This window comes from Poeciliopsis prolifica, unplaced genomic scaffold (genome assembly GCF_027474105.1).
Source record: "Poeciliopsis prolifica strain line A6 unplaced genomic scaffold, Auburn_PproV2 SCAFFOLD007, whole genome shotgun sequence".
Classification (NCBI taxonomy): Eukaryota; Metazoa; Chordata; class Actinopteri; order Cyprinodontiformes; family Poeciliidae; genus Poeciliopsis; species Poeciliopsis prolifica.
In genome coordinates, this window is record NW_026562382.1 from 2,332,100 (window position 1) to 2,358,012 (window position 25,913).

At 39.6% G+C, this 25,913-nt stretch overlaps 2 protein-coding genes across 2 annotated transcripts in view; both read right to left on the minus strand.

The window, feature by feature from the left end:
• cacnb4a (calcium channel, voltage-dependent, beta 4a subunit) overlaps positions 1–8,492 on the minus strand; it is a 28,293-nt gene extending 19,801 nt beyond the window's left edge. Inside the window, exons 1-2 of the mRNA XM_055032048.1 lie at positions 8,233–8,492; positions 6,559–6,642 (exon numbers count right to left, since the gene is read on the minus strand). Coding sequence (XP_054888023.1) covers positions 6,559–6,642; positions 8,233–8,295 — 147 coding nt within the window. The 5' untranslated portion in view covers positions 8,296–8,492. The remainder of the gene's footprint in view (positions 1–6,558; positions 6,643–8,232) is intronic.
• A 1,152-nt stretch (positions 8,493–9,644) lies between these two features.
• On the minus strand, positions 9,645–24,620 carry stam2 (signal transducing adaptor molecule (SH3 domain and ITAM motif) 2). Its single transcript, XM_055032187.1, has 14 exons — positions 24,351–24,620; positions 20,691–20,775; positions 20,483–20,558; positions 19,607–19,702; positions 18,955–19,101; positions 16,672–16,738; positions 16,295–16,493; positions 15,739–15,833; positions 15,478–15,560; positions 15,314–15,401; positions 15,176–15,230; positions 14,944–15,091; positions 12,646–12,812; positions 9,645–11,742 (listed from the first exon to the last, which is right to left on the minus strand). The coding sequence occupies exons 1-14, from the start codon at positions 24,388–24,390 to the stop codon at positions 11,535–11,537; spliced, it is 1,554 nt and encodes a 517-aa protein (XP_054888162.1). The 5' UTR covers positions 24,391–24,620; the 3' UTR covers positions 9,645–11,534.
• Between the last annotated feature and the right edge of the window lie 1,293 nt (positions 24,621–25,913).

A 25,913-nucleotide genomic window follows, 5' to 3' on the forward strand; every position in this document is an offset into this window, starting at 1 on the left:
ATGAAAGAATATTGTCGAAATTGTACTAAGGAGTGGAATTCAAATTGTCAAATATCTTTTATTCAAGATACAGAACAAATTACTGGATTTTTGCTCGTTTTTAGGAGATTTAGATAGAAGGCGTAGTCAAAGCCCGATAAATCAGCTTGTCAGAACTGACTCTCTGGGACAGAGGAATTACTCTGACACCATAAAGCCTTGAGGTGTTAAAGAGCACAACACCATGGCAAATTAGACACAAACTCCATTAATGAAGTCAGCAATGAGAGTCGCCTCATAGGAAAGGACTTGAATTTGGTTTTTAACTAAATGTACTGAATGCTTTTGTATTAGATAAAGATATTTTTGTAATTTCTTGATTTAAAAAAAAAGGTTCTTCTCAACATGTTTAAAGCTTATCTAGAAACAAACAAGAATTATTGTTTGAGCCAAGGGAGTTCAATTTACTGCTGATATTAGGATGCAAAAGAGACAAAAACCAGCCATGATGAGCATAAATAACTGGTTTTAGATTTTATAAATCAACAGAAAATGTTTCTTTTTTTCAGTTGAAATTGTTACAAAACTTGTTGACATGTTGCATTATAATGACTGGTGTTGTTCCAGTGTACTTACTCACTGAAAAAAGAAAAAGAAAAATTAGTTGATAATTCACTGAATTCATCAGAGAACTCTAGAGATGTTATTGTTTCCAAGTCAAGATTCAGATCTGTCAGAAAGTCTGAAATCAATTTTTACATGAGACGTCTGCCATCTAGTGGACTGAGACTGCATTGCTATAGGTTAGAAATTCAAATCCGCCTTTACCTCCAATCTTTCACCTCCAATCATCAATTCTCTTTGCATCTGAATGAAACTTTCTAATCTTTAAACACAAAATTCTGCTAAAATTTTAAACAACAAATAAATTCAATAGTGAAAAAATGAAACCAACACTGCAATTGAATATTAAATCCCACCTCAAAATGACAGAATTCTCTAATTGAATCATTTTACATAGTATTTTCCATAAGAGAACACATGTGTAAAACAGATGTGGTTCTCAGGAACGTCTGACCCAGACGATCCGGGCTTGGACAGAACACCTCCGGTACCAGAACGGTGACATTTCGTTGTTAAACGTGTGGCTAAGTCGAGAAAATCGTCCAAAAAGTTGACAGAACAGCGGACACATCGCCTGCGTCCAACAGAGGACAGGTACAGGAGATACTTTGTAAAGAAAATCACTGTCGCTCCTTATTACACAATGTGATGATGATGTTCAAGTGCCACAACTCATGTAATTGATTTTCAGTCTTAAGTGCAACTTAACTCTGAATGTCTTGATCAAACCAACGTGAGGATAACGGTCCGGAGAAGAATGCTCAAAATCATGGAGTGGCACGATGCGCTCACAGGTTGGTGAGAGGTACAAAGCGGTGACTTGTAGTATCAGTGATCAGTATCAGCAATTTGCGAATTAAGGGCAGCTGCTGACTTCAGCCGGGTGGCCTAAATAGCGGGAGATAAGCCGTGCGAAGTCCAAACCTTGTCATTTTTTAGGCGGCAAGCAGAAAAATAAGGTCAAAATCCAATCCAAGCCACAGCCGTGCATGTTGTGACTAAAACACTGAAAGGATGTAAGTGTTAGATTTGGACATTGTAGGGACCTGGTCGCAGTGACGTAGGGTTTGAAGACACGACTGTAATAAAAGAGGTGCTCTACTGCATCGAACACCTGCGTGTGAGCCGAAGAAATCTGGTTTCCCCGCTAACATTCAAAGCATAAACACACACTGTGGCACTGAAAATCTAAAATATGGACCAGATGCAGTGACTGGTCTATATTTTCTATATTCATCATCATGCGCCTACTTAATGTGTATGTATTTGACTGCTATATAGGCTTTTAGGTACACCACCTGCATTTTGTATCACCACCGCAAGTCGTCAATGGAAGCCCTAAGGCACAATATATGGTACATTTGAATTAGAACCCATTTCAATGCTCATTTCATTGCATCAACTATAAACCTGGCATCTTAAAGGTTATCAAATCTCCATAGCAACCATTAGAGGTTATCAACATGACAATCAGTTCTTTTCAGGAGTGATGCCAAAAAATGTATCCTCTGTCCTACAGGACGTGGTGGAGGGTGTGGTACGCCATCACAAATGTAAACATGCAGAGTTTGCTAGGCATCACCATCTGTGCACTTTAGTCAGATGAGATTAAGATTCAGCTTTTCAGCTTTCTTACACAAAGCAATACATAGATATGTGGAAAACATAAGAGTATGGCAACCAATTCGTGATGCCTGTTTTTCCTCAAAAAGCCCCGGTAAAAGTGTTGGAGTCCATGACCACAAGAGCTCTGACGTATTGTTATTGAGTCCAAAAGATGGAGGCGATTTGACGTGGAAATGCTTCACAATCAACCCTCTCCCATGGCCGTTTCAGTCTCCAGACCTAAATCCTACAGAAAGCCTGCGCTGTGAGCCGAAGAGAGAATGATCTGTCTCTCTGCAAATTACTGCCTCATTAATGTTACAACGGGGGAACAAAGAACTGCTCTGCTGGTGACTTTGTTCAGTCCAATAATTTCTGAACATATCTAGCAAATGCAATAAGAGATGCACTTAAAAAAAGCACAAAAAAACCCAAAGGATGATAATAATAATAATAATAATAATAATAATAATAATAATAATAATAATAATAATAATAATAATAATAATAATAATAATAATAAATTTTATTTGTAACGCACCTTATATTTCAAAGAAATCTCAAAGTGCTACAGAGACTAAAAAAGATAAATTGTAAAGCTTACAGTAAAACATAAAATAATACATATCACACAAAGTGGTAGAAACATTCAGCTCTCAAAGTCAACAGATGAACATTAAGAAGGTGAAAACTACTCTGTGCCATTTCGGCGCTGCAGCTTGGGATTACTCTGCAGTGAACATCTGCTGCTGTGTCCTCTTTTAAGGAGCCGAGAGGCTGGCCCAGAAAGCGATCCCACATCCCGCACACCAGCTACTCATACAAGCATCTGTCTGTGTCAGCAGAGCGAGGAGAGGCCCCCCCACAGCCCACTGATGTGGCACAATGAAAACCCCAGAGGATCTGATCTCTGTCCCATACATCATGAAACCAGAAGAACATGTAGACATGTTTTATCGCTACGGTACTGTTATCTCGCTTGTTTTCTGTTCTGCTTTTTGTTTATTTTCAGACCTTTAAGAGCTCAGACGCGTCACTCTGCAGACTCCTCTGCTTCCTTTGAACGAGTCACACACGAACGACCCGTCTTCTGCCTGAGTAAACTCTCCTTTACGTACGTTGTTTTGAATATTTTTTGCAAGCCTGTTTAAATCTTGCAGATGTTGCCGTCACAGTCAGTGAACCAATCATGAACCAGCTACAGATTTCTGAACATAAATCCAGTTAAAGTCCCAGTAGCATTTGGAAAACTGCTACTGGTATTACAGTCTAATGGTTTAGTTTTGGAAATTTTGGGGGTTTTTTTACATCTTTTTTGGTCCTGTGCATTGTGAGAAGATTTATATGTGGATTCTCATCCATTCTAGTGTTTGTGTTACACCGTTTTTACACCCCAGGAACGGAAAAGACAATGCATTAGAAAGATTGTCTTTTGAGAAACTCAAATTAAAACTATCATTTTTATGCGCAAAGCATTTTTAGTGATAACAAGGATTTTTGTCAAAAAATAACTTTTCCATAGCATACATTCACCGAAATTAAAAGTAAGTTTTTCTACTATTTAATTTCATTAATTTCATTTCTTGTGCAGCTTGCATTGTAAAACGACATAAGAAACACGCGGACATCCTCAGCACCGCCTTTCCTGTAAATAAGTAAATAAAACATGTCTGCATCCCGGAGAACTCGCCCTTAAAGCAGGCACAGCGCTGCTTTCAAGAATTTTAGTTCGACCAAAGCTGCCCTCTGGTGTAAATAACTTTTCTTTTTCTCTCTCCTTCGGCTGCTTATAACCAAACCGTCTGGGGCTGACCTCTGTTGTTGAAGGGTGGCTGGTTACTATGGATACACGAGGGAATCAAAGAGAGCCCACTCGCTCTTCTTCTCACCTGATGACGAACGCGCGGACGATGACACAAACCACGGCGGGGGTGTTGCAGAAAAATTAGCGAGCGTTTGATAAGGAGAACAGGCGGGCGAAGGCTTTGAGATCGATCTCCGTCCTCCTCACTGACTTTTGATTCGGGCTTCCTCTTTGTGTCGTGCCTACTTTCTCCCCCCTCACTTCCTGTTTCGTCCACTACGCCGCACATCCTCTCTCCTCCTGTGGATTCCCGCCACAATCACCCAGCAATGTCACTCGATAGGATATGGAACAGTTAATGCTTGTTGTAATTAAATTAGAAACTTTCTCACTATCTGATTCCACATACACATATAAAAAGGGATTTGAAAGCAAGTAGTGGGGTCAGTGGGGTAAGTAGTAGCTTTAAGAGTGGGGTCACTTTAAGAGTGGGGTCACTCTTAAAGTGACCCCACTCAGGTTGGATTAGCTCTTAAAGCTAACTTTTTAAGAGTGATGTCAAAGTTCATTTTAGGTTTCCTTCTGCTTTTCTAATTTAAAGGAGGGATTTTATTCAGAGGATCAATTTGAATTTGTTTCAAAGTTGCGTGCATGAAGGAGGCAGCAGCGGCAGCAGCAGCAGCAGCAGCACCACCATCTGCGTTCAAACACGCCAGCATTTATGAATTATGCATGGTTGGTGGACGCTTACAAAAGTAGCTCCAGTGCAAATCCAGGCCATTTTAATTCCCTGAACTGGAGAAGAGCACAGAGGCTCAGCATCCCCAGCAACCGACCAAACGACCGTCGTCAAAGCGACTCCTTGACTTGATGTTGAAGCAAAGCGCCGTTTGTATCCCACGAAACGACGGATCGAGGTCAGAAAAACAGATGAGGCACACTCCAGCTGCAGACGCCTTTTCTAAAGTTTCTTTGTTTTGATTTCAGACGTCGACTCTGGGAATGTGATGAGACTCATCTCGTGGTTTTGCTGTTTGTAGATACAGTTTTTGTGCTTCTTTGCTCTAAACGGTTCCTGTCTGAGCGAACGGGCCTCGCTGCTTCAGACAAAGACAGCTGCTTCACACATGACCTCACTTACTTCTCCAGTAATTAACGCCTGCAGTGTGTTAATGAACATCATTTTCACTGCACGAGTTTCAGGGGGACAGAAGATTTAGGACAAACTCAGTCTCACTGACTTTTTATTTTTGAAGGTTGGATTAGAAATAGGGCAAAAATCCAACCGTTTTCAATCTGAAACTTCCCTGGGTTACTTACGGGAAAAGAAAACTGGGATTTAAAATACACGTTGCATTGTAGCTCTTAAATAAATGACTGAAATGGACATCAGCAGGTAATTCAAAGTATTTTGAAAATCAAGCCTGGAAATTTGCAGCAAATGTCTAAGTCTTTCTGAGATGTTTGTGGTAATATCAAAGAAAAGTTGATTGATCTGGTTCTGAAGTCAGCCAACAAGAGAAATCCAAATCAGGTAGATTGATTAGCTGTTAAGCAGGTCAAAAATGCTCCAAATCTCAACTACCAGCACAAAGACGTTACTTTTTAGTTTTAGTTGATTTTTTTTACATTAAACTTTAAATACCATTCATTATTACCATTGCATTCTCGTTAAAACCAAAGTAGGCCACGCCCTAATCCCGTTCTTATTACTGAAAATTAACTACATTTCTTTTCTTTTGGTTTTCAATTGAGCCCGAAAGAATTTGCAAACTGGATGTTTTTTCTTCTTATAAGGCAAATATGCAACTACTTATACATGAAAAAAAAAATAATAATAATAATCCAAGTACTTTATTTGTTCAATTAAATCCTTGCATGCTTATGCTTAGTCTGCTCTTGAGCAAGCAAAAAAAGAAAAGAAAAGAAAAATCACAAGTCATTTTCTCTTGATGATTTTGGCACAAATGTTGAAACCATTAGCTTAACATGTATTTATTATAGATGTGCTGATGTTACATATGCAAACAGCAAGGTTTCCATCAGCCTGGTGGCCCGCCAGGCTTATAATACACTGAGGGAACCCTGCATACAGGAAGTGGGTGATTCTGTTTCGCTCATAACTTTGTTCCTTGTTTCCAAAGCAGAACCTCAAGATAAAATAGACAGGAAAGAATACCGCCCATAGAACCTCATTAAACCATCATTTCTTTTTGAAAATATACAGAATTTGCCAAAATTTGAGAGGGAAAAAACTTAAACGAATGACGTGAAAACTCGAAGAAAAATACAAGCAAACAAAAATAGAGGAAGAAAAAGCGTGTCCAGATAAGCTCCATCGGTAATAACCTATTAATTTTATTAATGCACACTGCATCCAGAATATCAGTGGATTTATCAAACTGCTGTTTGACGTTCTGGTGGGAGGAACAAGGAGTGATGGATGGATGCTTGCCCGGGGCCAAAAATAATTACTCAAGCGACCCCCACTGCCCCTCCGACTAAACACGCAGCTGCAGCCCCGCCGATGAGATTCAGGCCCCTACCTGTCTGAGGATGAAGCTTGTTGATGTGGTGCTGCCATCGGACCTCTTCAGGCGGCTGCGCCTGGAGTAGGTTCCTCTGTTGCCCTGGTGAAGCCGAGAAGACGTAGAATCAGAGTCACGCGGCAGGTGAAGGAGCGAATCCAAAAGAGCAAAGTTTCACACACACAGCAGGGAATATCAAACGACTCAGACATTCATCTGGAGATCTTAAAAAGTTTGCCTTTTCTTTGTGCTACGGCCACAACCTTCAACATATGTTATCGGGTTTTCGTGTCATAGACAAATACATTTTGAATGAAATATTTTGTAGAAACATGTTTTACTGCAGCTACCCCATCAGGTGTGTCTCTTAGCAGGTTTGCACACCCACAGAGTGACGATTTTGCCCTCATGTCTTTGCGGAGCAGCTCCAGAGCTCCATCAGATCGGATCGGGCAGCGTCTATGCACAGCAGCTTTCCAGGTCTTTCCACAAATTTCCACTGGGATTTAGGACTGGACTTTGATTATACCACATGAATAAGATTTACCGTAAACCATCCTGAATGTTTCGGAAGCATCTATCACAGATTAGAGGATTTTTTTGCAGATTTTTTTTTTTTACCCAAGATTCTTCCCCACCTGTAATATCTTTGTAATTTATTTTTTTGTTGTGATCCCGACAGAAAGTGGGAAAACTTCAATACTTCTGCAAGTCACTATCCTCTCGCTGACCTATTTTTATTCACAGCCACCTTGTTCCAGAGTGATGCGGTCACGCCTCACCTGGAAGTGGAGAGCATATGATAAACGATTTCACTTCTTATCTCTTCTAACTGTGCCTGTGTGTGGCATCCTGTCCCCTGGTGAGCGTAAAGAGCATCTGGACACATTCAGATTTTCCGCAACCTCCCCCCCCCCCCCCGAACCTGGAGGGGATCTCAAGAGACGATTTCAGGAAAGCTCCAATAAAAAATTATTTTAAAAAATAGCTTAGAAAACAAAGCAGAACTGATGGAGCGATGCAAAAACTGACCCAGTGTTGAGTGAAAGTCACGTCGACTGTTTTCCATCTTAATTTATTTAGTTTTTTTTTTAAGTATTAATAATGGATAACTAATAATATAAAATGCCATTTATGCGCAAACTCCACATTGTAAAAAAAGATGCCCAAAATAGTCTAACGCTATTAAATCGCATACATAATGTGTGATTGTTAAAATTATTGTGTATTTTTGTGAATGCGTGTTGCTTTTTTATTTTTATTTTTTATTTTTGTAACTTTTTTGAGACCAGATCTGGAAAACAGCAATAAAAGAAAGCAATCTGCTCTGGGACGTAAAAAAAGAATAAAATAAAAAATAAATAAATAAATAAATAGCGATTAGAATGAATACATCATCACCTCATGAGCTCCATCAGGAAATGTTTAATAATTGAGCACCTCGTTCTCCCTGACTGATGAAGACTCAGGAGTGATGAAGAATGGTTCTGTTCGGGGGTCGTGTTAGTTTTTGAAGACTTAATTTCAATGCCTGGTACAGTTTTAGAGAAATTATGGTGTCGTTTTTTTTTTATTTTTTATTATTATTTACTTAATGTCTAACTATCCTAAAAAATAATAATAAAAAGGAGTACATTTTGTCTTCCCTTCGTCTTCTTCTTTGGTTTTTTTGTCTGTGTTTCCTCCTCCTACCTGGAACATAGGCTTCTGCGGTCCGTCTGCTATCCCGTGCCGGGTGTAGATGTGTCGGGACATCTCAGCCAGTTCGTCGGTCCACGGCGGAGGCTGCCGCTCGGCGCCGCTCCACTGGAGCTGCTGCGGCTCCGGCTGCTCCGGCGGCGGCGGGGGGCGAAGCACCGCTGGCTCCAGCTTTACGTCGCGTCACGGTGGCAACACGGAGGAGAACAGGTGCTGGCGGGTTCCACTCTGCAGCAGAACTGGCATCAGAGAGCCTTTTTACCCTCCTCCTCTTCTTCTTCCTCCACTCACATCACAAGCTGTGCTGCGTTCACGTTCAAAGGACAACTGCGGGATTTCAGACACTCGGCGCGCAATGAAACGCTCCAAATTGGTCGCAATGAATACAAAAACATGTTTTGGGAAAATCCCAACAATGTCTCTTAGTATATTTTTCACTGTGAACAGCTTACATTTCGAAAGACGTCAGTGAACGAGTGTAAACAAAGCAACACTTTGCACCACGCAGTGGCGGTACTTTCACCGATATGGGCCAGCCGCTCCTTTTGGGCCCCACACACAACACACAGTCCTGGATTCACAATAGAACATTTTAGTTGATTTTCCTCTTAGGAAATAATCAATTATTACATAAAAGGGCTTTTTAAGTTCATATTGTGCTTCAAAGAATCTCTAATCTGTGGGAAATGCTTCATCAAATATTTTTAATTAGTCAAGCATTCACATTCATTTTTCATTACATTGCAAATTTATTGAAAATTATCAGTAAATACTTTTTCCCCCTCCTTTTTAACTGAATTAGAGAGTATTACCAAACTATTGTTATTCCTCAGGAGGTCGTGTTATTAATTTCTTAATATCGTTGCTTTTTCTAGATATATAAAAAATACATTTCACTATCATATGTATGTAAAATATGCTAAATAAATACGCCACTTGGTTCCATTGTTGGACTCAATGGTTACAATTGAAAGAGTTTCTCCATAACAGTCAAACTGCGGCCCAGTTTAGCCTCTTCCTCGGTTTATTTTAGGTCCTAAATCTCTTCAGATCACGTCAACCCGGTGGAAAGTTCTGGCGTTTGCGCCTCGTCAACACAAACAGATGATAAACCGTTCTCAGTCTTCTTCAGCAGACTTGATACCCAGCTGCACTGTGTGTTTGTTTTGTAATCCTGCACCAGATTTGGGGAAAGCATCCACACACACTTGCACACACGCAGTCTGGATCAGCAAATGCTCAATCTGAATATTTACCCCTGTGCAGATTTTATTTGCACAGCGCCGTCATTCCAGCTGCTCCTGTTGTTGAAGTACAGTAAGCAGTTAGAGGAAGGGCAGCTTTAATGAATCAATCATGCTTTCAGGGCAGATCAAAAATATTAAGGACAAAAAAAATAAATAAAGTGAGGAGGGACAGATTAATTTCTTTTATTTTAAAGAATATTTATAAGTTTGCTCTGTTACAAAAGCAGTTTTAAAATCCCGGATAAAGAAACCTTTTCTGGAATATTTCAAATGTACAGAATTATACAAATCCAAAGAGGTCGCTAACCCAACATGTTTGTCATTATTTGATTTCTAGAGAAGAAGAAGAAGAAAACGAATAAATCAAGGCATTCGGTGGTAAATAAACGTTTACAAAGCTAAGGTGCAATATCAACATGAAAAATAAATCCAGGAATTTTCACACTTAATGTACAACTCCAAGAACAGCAGGGTGCTGTAACTAGAAATAGGACAGTTCTACTAAAACCACATGTGACAGAGGTCAGCAGGGGTCACTGCAACACGGGTGGGAGATCTGATGAACGCTAAAAACAGCAGAAGGTTTAAAGCATGGTGTCTCACATTGAGATATTACTGAAAACCTCTGCAAACCTAGACAGAGAAAAAGCAGAAGCCAAAAAAACTAGTTTCAACAATGCAAATTACACATTTTTAAGAGCCATATATATATATATATATCATTAAATCATGTGCATATTTGATCTTGAAATATGTTATGAAATTAAAAGATTTCAATCATGTACATTTGCATAAACAGACTCTAAAGTTCCACTGAAGAAACTCCTAAGAGAAATGCAATAACATTCAGATGACGCAGCATTTTATACAATTAACGAACTAAGAAATTCGAGCAGTGCCCCCCATGACTTGACGAGCTTCTGAAGACCCTGCCTAGACTTATAATGAAGACCTTCTGACACGGAAATCCTCAAATGCACACAAAGGGAGAAAGAAAAAGCACAAAACTGGATATCACATAAATATCTCGGCAGAGTGCTAGGCAGCGGGTTTGTGGGAAAGCGGTGATTTGTTTACAGTAATGCTAAAACATTTCTGACATTTAAAACATGGATGCTGGTGAAGAGTTGGCGTCCCTCAGATCAATTCAGAGGAGATAGACTGAGCTTAATTTTCCTTCACATAACCTCACTCCGGGAATTAAAAAACAACAAAATAAAAGCAGGATTGGAGCTCAAATCATATAGGAAGGCTCCTGCAAATAAACCTGAAATTCCCCCCGTTAAGCCAAACATGCAGCTTCAGTTTTTATGCATCGCTTTGTTGTTTAGGAAGAGCCCAGTTCTCCCTGCCCACGTACATCTGGTGTTTTCTGCTTTGTTTACCCTCGCCAGCCGCTTTCTGTACCAGACGCGTTCCGACTGCAGCGTTCCGGCTGCAGCGTGCCGCCATGCGGCTCGCACGTCGGGGGCGAAGAAATGCACCGCCGCCCTCTCTACCCCCTGCCAATCGCCAAGGCTCGTGTTCTGTTTGCGCGTTGCCTGAAGTGCGAGGATGGGTTTATTCCTGCCGGTGCGTGTTCTTTTATTAGGCCGAGAGCCTAATCTGTGCAGACTGCCGACAGGAGGGCTGCAGCTGCTGCGCCGATCTCCCTGTGTGAGCTCCAAAGCGAGGCAGTGAAGGTAAAATGTAAGCGTCGCTCCCATTCGTCTGAAGTCTTACCGCCTCGTCTCCAGCGGCAAACGTTACATTCAGTGGGAGTTCATCAAAGCTCGCGTAGAAAAAAGCACTGTATGGAAGTAGTATTTTTGCTGAACTATGAATGGTGAAATGCCGATAATCAATACGTTAGATAAATAACAGTGTTTTGTGTTCTGCCTGGCAGACGGCAGCTGACTCCTGACTCGGGTGCTCGCCCGCTCAACAACGACATTGTAAGGCCAAAGAAAAGCAGAAACAAAAAACAAAAACATATACAGTTCAACTGATTGAACGAAAACTGGAATATTAGAAGAGTGTAGCTGAAGGTCTGCGTGGCTGTGCAGAGGCTTACAGCAAAGGCTGCTGGTAGTACGCTGCCGCCTGCTGCTGCTGTTGAGGAGGAGGACCGGCCTGATGAGGAGGAGCAGCCACAGGGTAAGACACGGGAGGCATGTTAGCCGCGTTGTGATAGGCTGACATATCCATGGCCACGCCCAACTGGCCCGGGTAAGGAGCACCGGGAGCTTGGGTCATGTACTGGGAGTTCATCCCACTGCTGCGAAGGAAACACACACGTCATATTTTTTACTAATAGAGTCAAACTGAGATGTTGAACAAAAAGATTCATTAGGTTCTGGGATACAAATAGAGAGAGGTGCTCTGTTCAAGAGCACCTTTGGTCCTACTTTCAAAATGCTGTGTTAACTGTTCTCTTTGGGTGTTTTCACATCAGACATTGCGGTAGATCCAGTTTGACTGGGGATAAATATACCAGCATTTGTTACATTTTCTGGTTTGGTTCTCTTTCACACTGCACTGTGCCAAACGATCCAAACGATTCCCCTCCTTGCCTGTGGTGGCGCTGCACCAAGAACCACAGAAGAAGACACAACTGCAACTTTCTTCTTCACAAAATGTAAGTTAAAATGAAGTAGAGTCAGATTTTGCGGTTGCAGGATTTCACTTTTGTCTCCGGCAACAGACCAAGAGTCATTTCTCCTGTTAGCGCGAGACTCTCACGTTTGCTTTGGTTGTATTCACCCAGAATGCCGAGTGGTATCCTCTGTTTTCTGCTTTTTTAGTGGCCTCCGGTCCATCTGGCATTCAAAAATGAATTCAAACTGCACCAGAGTGGATCAAAGGTTGTTTTTTTGTGTTGTTTTTAGTCGTTCACACCTCCCCAAACTATTGAATTTTCCAGACAAACAAACTAGAGTTTGAATAAACAGAACTAAACAAGGGTATTCTGAATTCACCCTTACCTTACACTACTTTGTGTTGCCCCCATCAAGTAAGACAAAACAAACTCCAATAAAACACACTGAAGTTTACCGATGTAGAAAAATGTGAAAAGGCTCCAAGGATAAAAATGTTTTGGCGCCGATATCTTATCGGAGTGCAGAGAATCCATATTGACAGCCTCTGATAAGTCCTGTGTCTAATTATTAATATTATTTACCTCATGTAGGGAGGCTGAGCAACCTGGCTGTTAGGGGGCGCTGTGACGGTGGGGGGTATTGAATGCAGCGGTCCAGGTTGGTCGTTGGGCAGAGAGTAAGGCTGCGCAGGAGGAACCTGGGGACCGCCGGGAGGCAGGTACGGGGCACCAGCTGGTCCGAGGTAAGCCTAATAAATGAAGAACAGGTTTTAATATGAATTATTATTTTAAGATTATGTACTTCCTCAAGAAGACAGCAAAGAAAATGAGTAAGAAGCAGGTGTTAAGTAGCATCCAAACATTGAATAGGTGAATCTAAAGCTGCATAGCATAACGAAAAGGTTTTCCAACTGTTTTTTTTCCTGCAAAATTTCTGACACCAATTTTAGACTTTTTTTTTTAAACACACAAATTTTCTACTTTTCAAGCTCAAAAATGTTTTTCTAGAAATTTTCAGAGATATTTTGCCAGAGATTTACTCCTCTCGTTTGCTTTTTTCTATGCATAAAGGCCCCATTATGTCCTCATAGTTTTCTAAGTGAAACTATAAATTTGATGCCTCATCTATTAACCCTGATGAGTCAATTTTCATTCAACATTTCCAACTAATTTTCTTTCACAAAATCAAAGTGAGCTAGATCATTGTGTAAAGAAGAAAAAAAAAAACACAACAACTAGCAAACGGGAATAATAAAACCACTAAAGATTGTTGAAAATCCACCAGAAATCATTCATTTTCCCTGAAATAAAACACAAATAAAAACTGCTGCTATAAAGGTTACGGTGAATGTTTCATTTTTTTAAAAATTGGCTTCTGAAACAACAACAAGCAGAAAAAAAAGTCCCAAGAATGGCAAGAGCAGCACTCAAGTGTAGACCTAACCGGTGACATTGATAGACTTTGAAATCACCAGGGAGAGTCGGCAGCATCAATCATTACTGAGAAGAAGAAGAAAAGTCACTGCTTGAAAAGAGTAAAACTGCTCCAGCTTCTCAAAGGAGGAAAAAATGCTGACTGTAACTTACCCAGGAAAACTAAAATAGGATACGTAAAGACAAAGGGTAGAAACTGAACCCAAATGTAACGCAGTCAACGCTTCACGCCTTTATTTTAAGATTTTCTTAGTTAATAAATCAGAATTAGTCAGCAGAATATATGAGTATTAAGTTCTGTGATTTTATTGCAGGGTTACAGAAAAGCAGCACAGAAGATTTGTCCAGAACAAAACCTCTGTCTGAACATCGGATCTTCATACTTCAGCTTTCTGAACTGTGAAACGGCTCCAGCCTTAAATTATGCATGACGGCTCTGCTTCCTATCGATTCTGTACATGCCAGAGAAAATGGAGCCCGCAGTGCTTTGCTTCTTGTTTGTCCAGCAATCTGAATTCATAGTTTTGTTTTAAATCAACTTATAAAAAAATACTCATCTTGATTTTAAAATATACATATTTAAAATAGCTTAAAGGCAACCGTTTCCTTTAGTGATTTGTGAATTTTGCCAGTTCATGTCAAGCTACTAATGAACATTGTATTTACATTTTTTTTAAAAGTGTGGATTCAGATGAAGCTGCAAAGGAATTACATAATTTTATCCATCTTCCAATTTTATTTTATCTATGAATTATTTAATTACCAGTGTATTACAGTCAGAATTGCAGAGGACTGTGTGGAGGGTAGGAGGAATCAATCGGGTATATTTGTACAGGACATTACATCATGACAACATAAAATACATCATAAACGCATCATGTAGTCAACTGTTGTGAAAGCTGATAACAGACACTACAATTTGTCAAATGCCATTGTTAAAAATCGTCAATGCACTTCAAGTATGTGATATGTGTAAAGGTTGAAAAAAAAAATCTGAAAATGTTTCAGATCTATGCAATTTAAAATTTCAGGAATACTATCAGGATTACATATTGTGCAGTTTACTCATATTTCATTTCTTTTTTTCAAAATTTTTATTTATTTAGACATCTTCAGGTAAATAACTTTATTTTTTGCAATTAACATTCATCTTAGAGTTCTTACATTTTACTTTTCAGTGTTCCCTCCCTTAGTGAAAATAATGCTTCCTTGTTACGCTATAAGAGTTTTCATTGTGTCCAGGTGGGTGTGTTGGCATGTATGGTGGTAAATTTATTGAGGTTTTGTGTCATATCTATTACATTTCTACATCAGATTTTTCCTCTGAAAGGAGTCATTTTACTTTACACGGGTGTTCATACAGTTTATAAATAAAGATTGATTGAAAACATCAATATAATTTGACAAAACATTTTGTTTTATTGAATTGAACTGAATTGTTCTGACCTGCATGTGCACAGAAGAGCCAGGTGGGCCGTACTGCGTCTGCATCTTGGAGTACGCGGCGTAGTAAGGGGCTTCGTTCATGAGCTTGTTGTAAAGCTCCAAGGCCTCCATGACTTTCAGGTTGAGTTCTGACAGCTCAGAGTGATGCCTGCGGCGCGGAACGGGACGTTACGCAACACCGTTTAAGTTAACGCTAGCGTTTATATACTGCGAAAATTGTACAAAACAACACCTGTCGATCTCTTGTAGCTTCTCGTCAATCAGCGGGTTCATCTGTTCGCATGCACCTGTTCAGTCAGACAGAGAGAGAAAAAAAACGGTTTAGATAATAACAGTTGATTTCGATCTACAGCAGCGTTTAGATGCATGCCTTCCAGCTGGATCAGCTCTGCGGAGTCAGGAGTCGCATCTGCGGGATCCGCGTTCTGCAGGAGCGCCAGCGTTCTGTCCATCTTCGCCTGCGCAGGGAAAACGGCAGGTTCGTTAAGAGGCGGCGTGGTTTGATAAATCCATGTTCATCAGAAGACGAGTTACCTCGTCGATGTAGACCGGCTCGGGCTCGGCTCTGATTTCCGGACTCGTCTCCTCCGGAGCGGCCGACTTCTCGACGTAAGCCACTGTGCAGGAAATGAAAGCAATTAGAAACAGCGGAGCGTATCTGCTCTCGGGTAAATTGTGTAGCGGTGCAGAAAGACAAAAAGGAAAGGGCAAATATAAGCACATGGGAGGATTATGCGTGTTTGTGTTACGGTTCGGTAGCTATACTGTTACAGAGAAAGTAAATACAAAACAGACCTGGCTCTGGGTCGGCATTCAAATTGGTTGTGACAAAATTTGAGGGGAAAAGCCCGACTCCTCTGTGGTTTTCTCCTTTCCACCAATTTGGATCACTGCAAAAAAAAAAAAAAAAAATAAAAGAATTGCAGATTGATTCAAAAGACCTTCATGGCTGAGTGATGCAACAAGAAGAGCATTTGGAGGAGCAACAAAACACAGACAGGAGGTGACGCCTGTGTAATATCCTCCAAATAGTCTTTATAATGTACAAGTTCTGTTTTATTTTCCATTTTTGTAATGCTTGTTGCACCAATCGCTGAAATGCTAAAGAACTTCAAATCTGATTTCAATGATTATATTGTCGTTTAAAATATTTCAACTGTGTTTCTGCAGCGACTGCTCTGTTAAAGTAACAACATCGCCTTGCCTTCTAAATCTACATAATCATTAGCGTTTTTCTCCAAAATACATTATTTCCCTAAACGTATCCAATCAGATAAGTTTATCTGCATCCAATGGTCTTTAGTAGATTCAGCAGCGATGAGTCATAAATGTGCGAGTTACAAAAGATTACCTGTCGTCCAAAACTATAATAAGTTCTCCGGCTTTGAAGGTGAGCTCGTTGTCTTCAGCTGCTTCGAAGTCGTAGAGCGCGCGCACTTTTCGGATCTCCTGCCCTCCGCCACCGTTGGTGTTCGTCGGTGGGTCAGAGGTCAGGGTCAGAGGTCGCGTTTCTGCTTGCTGCTTCTGTTCCTGTAAGGATAACTCAATGGCTGCGAGAGAAAAAAGAATAAAAGAACAGTTTTTAAATGGACTTTTTGGGTTTTTAAATTTTATTTAGAGGAACAAAAGAGGAGATGAAGGGCTTATAATGTAATTTATAAAACAACAAAGTCAGCCTTTTACTGAATAATGCATCAAAGTGTAAAAATATGCAGTGTCCGTCTTTACCCTTGGCCAGATCGTCGTCGTCTGGTGTTTTGCTCGTTGCGGGTGTGCTGACCTTTGTGCTGGATCCCTGTGGTCAATATAGAAACATAAGGTCACATCTGTGTGAGTGAATACACAAAAGAGGGAGGAAGGAGAAAGTGTTGCACAAAGGCTGAATGGGGAAAAACTGGTTTCCTGCCACCTGCAGCTCATGCTGGGTACCACATGTTGCTCAGAAAGAGTTCACTCCAACGAGCAGCCAGAGAGGCAATAAATAGAAATCATTAAGGAAACGAAATTAGTAATTTGATGAAAATCTAAATTTCTACTTCCAACCTCATAATCTGCGTCACTTCCAGAGACATTGACGCGCACGCTGTGTGGCCAGCAGGCAAAATGACAGCAAACGGGTTTAATGTTACGCAATTCAATTCAGAGAAAAAGGAATGCCGGCATACTGTTAAAAAAAAATTAAATAAAATGACTTGTGTTCAGAATGGATGAAATGGATGATGGGCAAAAGGTAAATACTGGCGCAGCTTGAGCGACGCAGCCTGCTGATGTTTGCTCATGAGCTTTCACAGATTAAATGTCAGACCTGCTGCCTTGGTGTGGCACCTGTCTTCCACTGCGGCTTCCTCACACCCCGAGCGCTAACTGAGCGCTCCAAATGGCTTTTACACTTTAACAAAGAGCTGCGTTGTCATCTAATCTTGTTCTACTTTTCTATTCACTCTTGGAAAATTGATCTCATGACAAATTGCACTGTAAAAATACTCAAACTTAAAGGCACAACAATGTTATGTTATCTCGAAAAAGCCCCTGTTCCCCACGGGAACATTTACACATTTTTCAGGTAAGTTTTCACATTTTTCCAGCATCACACCTCACAAAACAATAGAAATTGACTAAAGAAGACTGTTTCAATTCACAATATAATTAATCACCATTATTGATCATGTTATTAATTTTGGATAAGTTTGGGCTGATTTAACCTCAGACAGTAAGAAAAAAAATGTGTTTGTCTTTTTATTTGGTATATCGGCTTTTAATGGGATAATTTTTATCATCAATTTTTTAAGAAAGAAGCTACAAAGATTTTATTTTTTTTGCAAAAAGCTGAAAAGTGTGGCAAACATAAAATAAAAAAGGAGATTTGACAAAGTAAAGCATTGACTGAGTATACGAACCGCCCTGCACCATTTATTTGTAACACATTAACCTTTTCCTTTCACTCTACAGTTACTGTATGCATTGCAAATAAACAAAAAATCCCACTAGCCTACACTGACATTTGTGGCTGCAATGTAACGAAGTGCATTCATATGAATACTTCTGTATCAGTGTGAGACAGTCCTTAAATTATGTCAGCAATAAAGCACCTTCTGAAATTCGATCCGACTATTAAACAAAATTGTAGGTCAGAGACTTTACAACAGCTGGAGATTAAAGTCTACTTCAACCTGTGACTCATACATTTACTTAACGTACTGTACAAGAATCGTGTGGCGGAGTAGAAACCACAGGAAATCCTTTTTAAACTAAATTTGAAATCCTGTGTCAAACACACAGACACTAAAACATGCGGTTCCAAATAAAGTCTAGAGGGGTTCGCATCTAGCAGGTGTTCGCTGCAAGCCAAGCGTTTTACCAGAGGGAGGATTCCTTTGCATTGTGGGACAAGTTAAACCCTAGCAGAATGTCTTTTTCAAAATCTCACCTTCTCAAAATTAATCAAGATGAGGAAAGAGGATGCTTGGCCACCCTATGTTATGCTAATAGCGCTTAGCATTTGTGGACGACTCGTTGAGCGCGAGAAACACAAAATTATCTGTCCAGAAAACACAGTGTTAAATGGTTAAACATAATTTAACAAAACTTTGTTTAGGCAGACAATGTGCGTCGAGAAATTTTAAAATGTCTTACATGCTGCTTTTACTTTTTAATTGATTGCTATTTGGAAGCCAACATAAACCGAATGAGAAATCAATCTCAACTGGAGAAATCCTCGACGAAGTGCTGAAGAGAGATGAGAATTGGGAAAAACTGCATATGAAGGCAATGGCCAGGCTACAGAGAAACAGACTAGTGATCTGTTTAAATTCTCCATATATTCTTCTAGCTCAGCATGCAGCATCTGCTTCCTGGATGTACATTTGGTTTGGACACATCCCAAGGGCTGCTGTAAAAGAAGATTTTAGTAATTGAGTGCTGTATGGAATAGTTTTACGACTATCCAAGGAATCCTCTCTCTCCCTCTCCCTCCCCATGACAAAGTGATGCCATTTACTTTCTACTACCCACCTGTGAGGCGGCTGCTGGGAAGCTGACCCCTTCCTCTTTCAGGGTCTTAATGGTGGCACCAATCAGGCTGAGCTGGGGATCCTTCTGGAAGCCTTCTGCCCACTCCACCATCATCGCCTTTAGCTTTTCACACACCTTAGGGTGGGCCTGAATATTACAGGAAACACAATATGTCACTCGTGTCTGAAACAGATCACTGCAGCTTCAGCTGAACCCTATTTCAGCCCTAATCAAAATGTTAAATGTTTGAATGCATAGGATTTGGAAATAGCTTTAAGTATAAAAATGTGAAAAGGGAACATTTTTAGGCAAAAATTTTTTATTTAGCATGATTCATCACAATGAAAAACACTATTAAGTGCAATTCAATTTATCAACTGTGTTCAAATATTGTCTTATTAATATAGTCTTAAAAAACTTTGATTAAAAAGATGCTACTGCTTTAATGACATTATGCTGCATGTTTACGAGAAATCATTGAGCACTGAAGGAGTGTCCCATTTCCCAATGGAATATTTTAACCAGTAGCTTAATTAAATGCCGGGGGAAGAGAGGAAGGGTGTGGATATACATCTTACACACGCAGAATAAGAAAGTGGAGATGAGCAAACATAAATGGAGAAAGGAAACATGCCTCTGGCAGGACACGTACCTTGTTCAACACGCTGCGAACTTCAGCAGAAAACTCCCTCGAGCAGATTTCCAAATGGAATATTTTGCCGCAGTTTGATACGCAAGCACCCAGCAGCTGTAACATGAGATGGTGGCATTTTACAGCAGCTGATAAAAGCATATAATAATCAGAATTGTGTGTTAATATCAGGTGATTAGGTATAAATAACAGCGGTTTAGGTTTGATACAATATCTGGAAGAATGGCGATGTGATGGCTGTGTGGTTTTATAGGCAAAACAGAAAGTAAATTAAGACATATTTGTAAAAAAAAAAATAAGTTAGATGACTTGTTCCTTTTTCTGAATATACGGCTGAAGAAAAGATCTTTATTCTGCGTCTTGTTAAAAAAACATTTTCAAAACTGGCTCAGAAATAAAATAGGTGGTTTGTTTTACTTAAAGAAAACAAAAGTTAAGTAAAATTTTCTCTAAAGGTTTCATACACTTTATTTATATATATATATATTACTAAGATGACTTCACTATTTTAAATAAACATGTTAAGTAAAGTTGGTATCTGAAATGTAATATATTTACGAATCAATTATTTGATTAAAATGTTGAATCAAAGTAAAGAATGTTTAAGACATATTAAAAAAATCATTACCCTTTTTTCAATTAATGAACTGCAATACATTTTTCAAAATACTTTAAAAATATATTTATGAAATTTTAATATTTTATAATTAATGTGTTTTTTTCTATTAATATGAAAAAGAATTTAGCACAAAAAATGCAACGATCGCTAGTTGAGGCTAAACAAGCTCATTGTTTCTGATGATATAGTGTGTAAGGAGAATCTAAAATATATTGGACTACGTATTTCTTCTTCTTAAATTGCTGTGAGAAACTCACATTGAGAGCCTGCATGGCAACATGGGGCACTTTGTGGTTGACTCTCTTCATTATGGATCTCAAGCTGTCCTTTGGCCTGTACCACAAACAAACAAAACAAATCAATTACCAGGACAGGACACTGTATCTGAAGACCAGCGGTACAGACGGTATCTGATCTAAGACTACTTCTAGTGTCCAAGTCAAAAACAAAACTTCTTCGTCTTACCCATTGGGCGTCGTTCCAATTTTGTCACAGATGTCCATAATGAGCCCCCAGTCGTCTGTTGTGTTGTTTTCGTTTGTTGCCTTCTCTGGAAAATATGCAAACATGAACACATATGGTGAAGCGAGACAACAAGCTCACTGGCATCATGGCGGCTTGTTTTCCATGCCAGCCCCAACAGGTGGTGTTGAAATTGCGCGCGTTGAGCCCGGCGCGGCTGAAGGTTTGAGTTAACACGTGCTGCGCAAGGGCCTGGGAGCCTAAGTCAGAATAAGGTCTTACAGTTAGGGCCAGAAATATTTGGACAGTAACACAATTTTTGTGAGTTGGGCTCTGCATGCCACCGCATTGGATTTGAAATGAAACCGCTACAACAAAATTCAAGTGCAGATTGTAACGTTTAATTTAAAGGGTTGAACAAAAATATCTGATAGAAAATGTAGGAATTGTACATTTGTTTACAAACACTCCACATTTTAGGAGCTCAAAAGTAATTGGACATATAAACATAACCCAAACAAAAAAGTTTTTCTCAATATTTTGTTGCGAATCCTTTGGAGGCAATCACTGCCTTAAGTCTGGAACCCATGGACATCACCAAACGCTGGGTTTCCTCCTTCTTAATGCTTTGCCAGGCCTTTACAGCCGCAGCCTTCAGGTCTTGCTTGTTAGTGGTCTTTCCGTCTGAAGTCTGGATTTGAGCAAGTGAAATGCATGCTCAATTGGGTTAAGATCTGGTGATTGACTTGGCCATTGCAGAATATTCCACCTTTTTGCTCTCATGAACTCCTGGGTAGCTTTGGCTGTATGCTTGGGGTCATTATCCATCTGTACTGTGAAGCGCCGTCCGATCAACTTTGCAGCATTTGGCTGAATCTGGGCTGACAGAATATCCCGGTACACTTCAGAATTCATCCGGCTACTCTTGTCTGCTGTTATGTCATCAATAAACACAAGTCACCCAGTGCCATTGAAAGCCATGCATGCCCATGCCATCACGTTGCCTCCACCATGTTTTACAGAGGATGTGGTGTGCCTTGGATCATGTGCCGTTCCCTTTCTTCTCCAAACTTTTTTCTTCCCATCATTCTGGTACAGGTTGATCTTTGTCTCATCTGTCCATAGAATACTTTTCCAGAACTGGGCTGGCTTCTTGAGGTGTTTTTGGGCAAATTTAACTCTGGCCTGGCTATTTTTGGAATTGATGAATGGTTTGCATCTACATGTGAACCCTTTGTATTTGCTTTCATGGAGTCTTCTCTTTACTGTTGACTTAGAGACAGATACACCTACTTCCCTGAGAGTGTTCTGGACCTCAGTTGATGTTGTGAACGGGTTCTTCTTCACCAAAGAAAGTATGCGGTGATAATCCACCACCGTTGTCTTCAGTGGACGCCCAGGCCTTTTTGAGTTCCCAAGCTCACCAGTCAATTCCTTTTTCCTCAGAATGTACCAGACTGTTGATTTTGCTACTCCAAGCATGTCTGCTATCTCTCTGATGGATTTTTTCATTTTTTTCAGCCTCAGGATGTTCTGCTTCACGTCAATTGAGAGCTCCTTTGACCGCATGTTGTCTGGTCACAGCAACAGCTTCCAAATGCAAAACCACACACCTGGAAACAACCCCAGACCTTTTAACTACTTACTTGATTACAGGTTAACGAGGGAAAGGCCTTTTGAGTTACTTGCAGCCTTTGGAGTCCATTGTCCAATTACTTTTGGTCCCTTGAAAAAGAGGAGGCTCTGCATTACAGAGCTATAATTCCTGAACCCTTTCTCCGATTTGGATGTGGAAACTCTCATATTGCAGCTGGGAGTGTGCACTTTCAGCCCATACTATATATAAATTGTATTTCTGAACATATTTTTGTCAACAGCTAAAATAACAAAACCTGTGTCACTGTCCAAATATTTCTGGCCCTAACTGTAGCTGATGAATCATAAAATTCAACAAAATTTCATAATTTACAGTGTTCCAATACAGGAAGTTGCCATTTCTCCCTGTCAAAGTAAAACCACAAATGTCACTCAAATGTAAATGTCCATTACAGCTAGTGAAAATGAGTCAATCAGTAATCATGTTGGATTTCCAAGTTAATTTTTTTTTTTTAAACTACCTCAGTTGTTATGATGGAGGTAGATTTTCTGTCAAACTGAACTCTTCTGAGTAATACGAGGGCCAGAAAATTCCCCGAATGAACATTTGTCACGACACTCATGACTCCTCAGTTCACACACTGCGCCATTGTTGGTCATACAAGAACTTGGCGTGTTGCACCGGCAGACACAGCAGGAGAACGAGGATGTTTTGAATGAAATTTACATGGGCATCGTGAAAATTTTATCTCCAGTGGCCAGAGAATTATCATTAAACAACAGATAATTTGAGGTGAAAGAGGCGTGCTATGCATTATAACTTTTGTCCACTTGCAAAAAACGCATATTAAGACGCGCTGAAATGTCAGGAGTTTCATCAACATCTTTGCGTTTGAATAAATGCCCAAAAACATGGATTGACCTGTGAAACCAGTTACCTGAGTACAAATTTTGTTTTCAAATGTCAAAAAGAAAAAGGGGAAAAAAAAAAAAAACAGGCAAATTTTTCAAAATCGTAGCAAAGGTGTATGCAAAATAAGCTCATGTATCAATTAAAAAAAAGTTATGTCATTTTAAATCTACTGTTGGCAAGAAAGAGAAAAACAATGGTATTCAATGGACATAAACCGTTGACATCATTCATCATGCGGAGGCTGTGGGAGTGCCAAACGTTCTCTTTAAGGAAGGCCCAGGCGCTGAAGCTTAACTAATCCTGACAGGAGGAGGCTTTTCCCACTTCACTATAGAGTGTAACTGCATAGCATACTATTGTATGAAAACGAACGCTAAGAAGTTGATGACTTGGATCATGTGGGACTTAGAGTTACATATTTTTTGTTTGAGTCAAATGTGGTTTGTACTGCCGAATCTGTCAATGTAGGTCCAAATTGACCCCTTTAGATTGACATTTTGACCCATTATTACACTTAAAAATATGACAAATGTTTGAGATTTGTTTTTTTATATATCAAGCAAATTATTAAAACAAAACATTGCCATGTTGACCAATGTTCGTGGCCTTTCAAATTATCCACCATCACACATAAACCTTAAGTTTTAAAACTGCTTAAATAAACAAACGTTCTTGAACAACACATCTCAGATTATACTACTCTTTTAATTATTTTTATGTATTTCTGTTAATTGTAAACTATAATATATAATTTTGACATGATCAACATTATTTCCACATGGTATTTTGAACCACAACATGTTCTACAAAAGCTCCACAAATCAAAAAAGAAAGAAACAAACTCCTACTACCGCCTACTGTGGTGTTTTGGGAACAAGTGTGTTACTGATAATTCAAGCTTCTGGTCAGACTCGAGGTTTGGTTACCAAACAGTCCTCGACACCGCTGAACAAGCTGTTGACAGCTTATCAGTCTGTGTGTTATAAGTTAATATATATGTCCATACTTGTAACTGTTGACATTACAGAAGCTTTCAGCGCTTAAATAACTCCACATCGAAGTGCAGCTGCTAAGTTAGCATTAGCTTCAGTTCCCGACAGCAGCACTGACTCGGGTTAAAACTAAAAGGCCCCCAAAACAATCGCTACACTCACCGACATCTTGGTCGAAGGGGTTTTGGGAAAACAAAGGCATTTTTAACGATTAAAAAAAGAGAGAGAGAGAGAAATCCTACTCCGGGATAAGGGAAAAGTAGATGTGTTCCCGAGGCTAAACCTAAACAAACGTCTCTTCCTCCTTGTCCATTAAAGTTACACCAGTTGCTCTTCCGGAAGCCTGGCTGTCTCGCATAATGCCTGAACAGTAATACTCAAATCCAACGCCTGCGTGTGCGAGAAAGAGAGGGAGAGATAGAAAGAGCTGCATGTACGTCAAAGGTTGTATCACATTTCGTGACTTTTATGTAAAAGTAGTTTGTTTATACATAACACAGAACGTTATGCGCAGATTGATAGAACGGGAGTTACTAAAACATTTCCATTTAAAAGTGACGTTTCGGCGTCATTTCATTTCTAAGTGAAATGGGGACCTCTAGTGGAGAAAGAGAGGAAACCCAGTTTCTATTAGTCGGCTACTGAGATGCGGTATCTGCGCGTCTTAGAGTATCTGCACGAAAATGTGTTTTTGTCATTCACACACACACACACACACACACACACACACACACACACACACACACACACACACACACACACACACACACACACACACACACACACACACACACACACACACGAACAGCTTTTGCGAGGAAACACTAACTCTTCATTTTAAGTTACAATGCATTATGTTCTACACTCACCAACGTCATGCAAACACGGACAACTGAACTTTTGATAATTATAGCAAACATTTATATTGAACATCAAGTTGTTTTTAATTATTTTTACATTGTATCTGCTTCAAAACAAAATAAAAAAACTAATTTAAATAAACTTTAATATTTTCTAAAACTGCCACACGTTAAACACACATTTCCTTTGAGCATTATGTGCCATTGTTGAAAAAACAAACAAACAAACAAACAAACAAAAGAAACATATTATATTTCCATTATCTGTTCTTCATTTAGTCCAAAACCAAAATGAAACATGATGGCCCTGCATATTGGCCCGGGCAATATGAAATAAGATGTATTGTTTGTCTTAATGAATTTTAAAGCCTGCCATTATCTCTGTTTATATTTTCTTTTCCTCAATAAAATCTCATTTTTGATTTACTGCCCAAATGTTTTTTATATTATTCAATTTGACCTGCAGTATACCTCATCATTTCGGAGTTGAGTGTCTGCATGTAATGTCCATATTCTAAGCATAGTTTTAGAATAAATGTGAAAAATAGATAAGCTGGAGACGAGTGGGATTTTATCAAACGGTAGGGGGCGCGCTTCTCGTTTACTAAACGCTCAGAAGAAGGGTCCAAGATGAAGTATTTGTTCAAGATAAGTACCGTCTGTTTCTGCTATTATTTTTACAAGTCTGTTGTAAGGCAACACGTTGGTGGTGAATCATTCTGTTCCAGGGAATATGAATAACCTCTAAAGACAGCTCTATTAAAAATAAGTTATTTGATTAAAATCTTACTCAAGTCCACGAATCGCGCTTTTTCGGCGAGTAAAAGTAAAAGCGGAAGTAGTGAAGAGCGGTAATCTTGCTGCA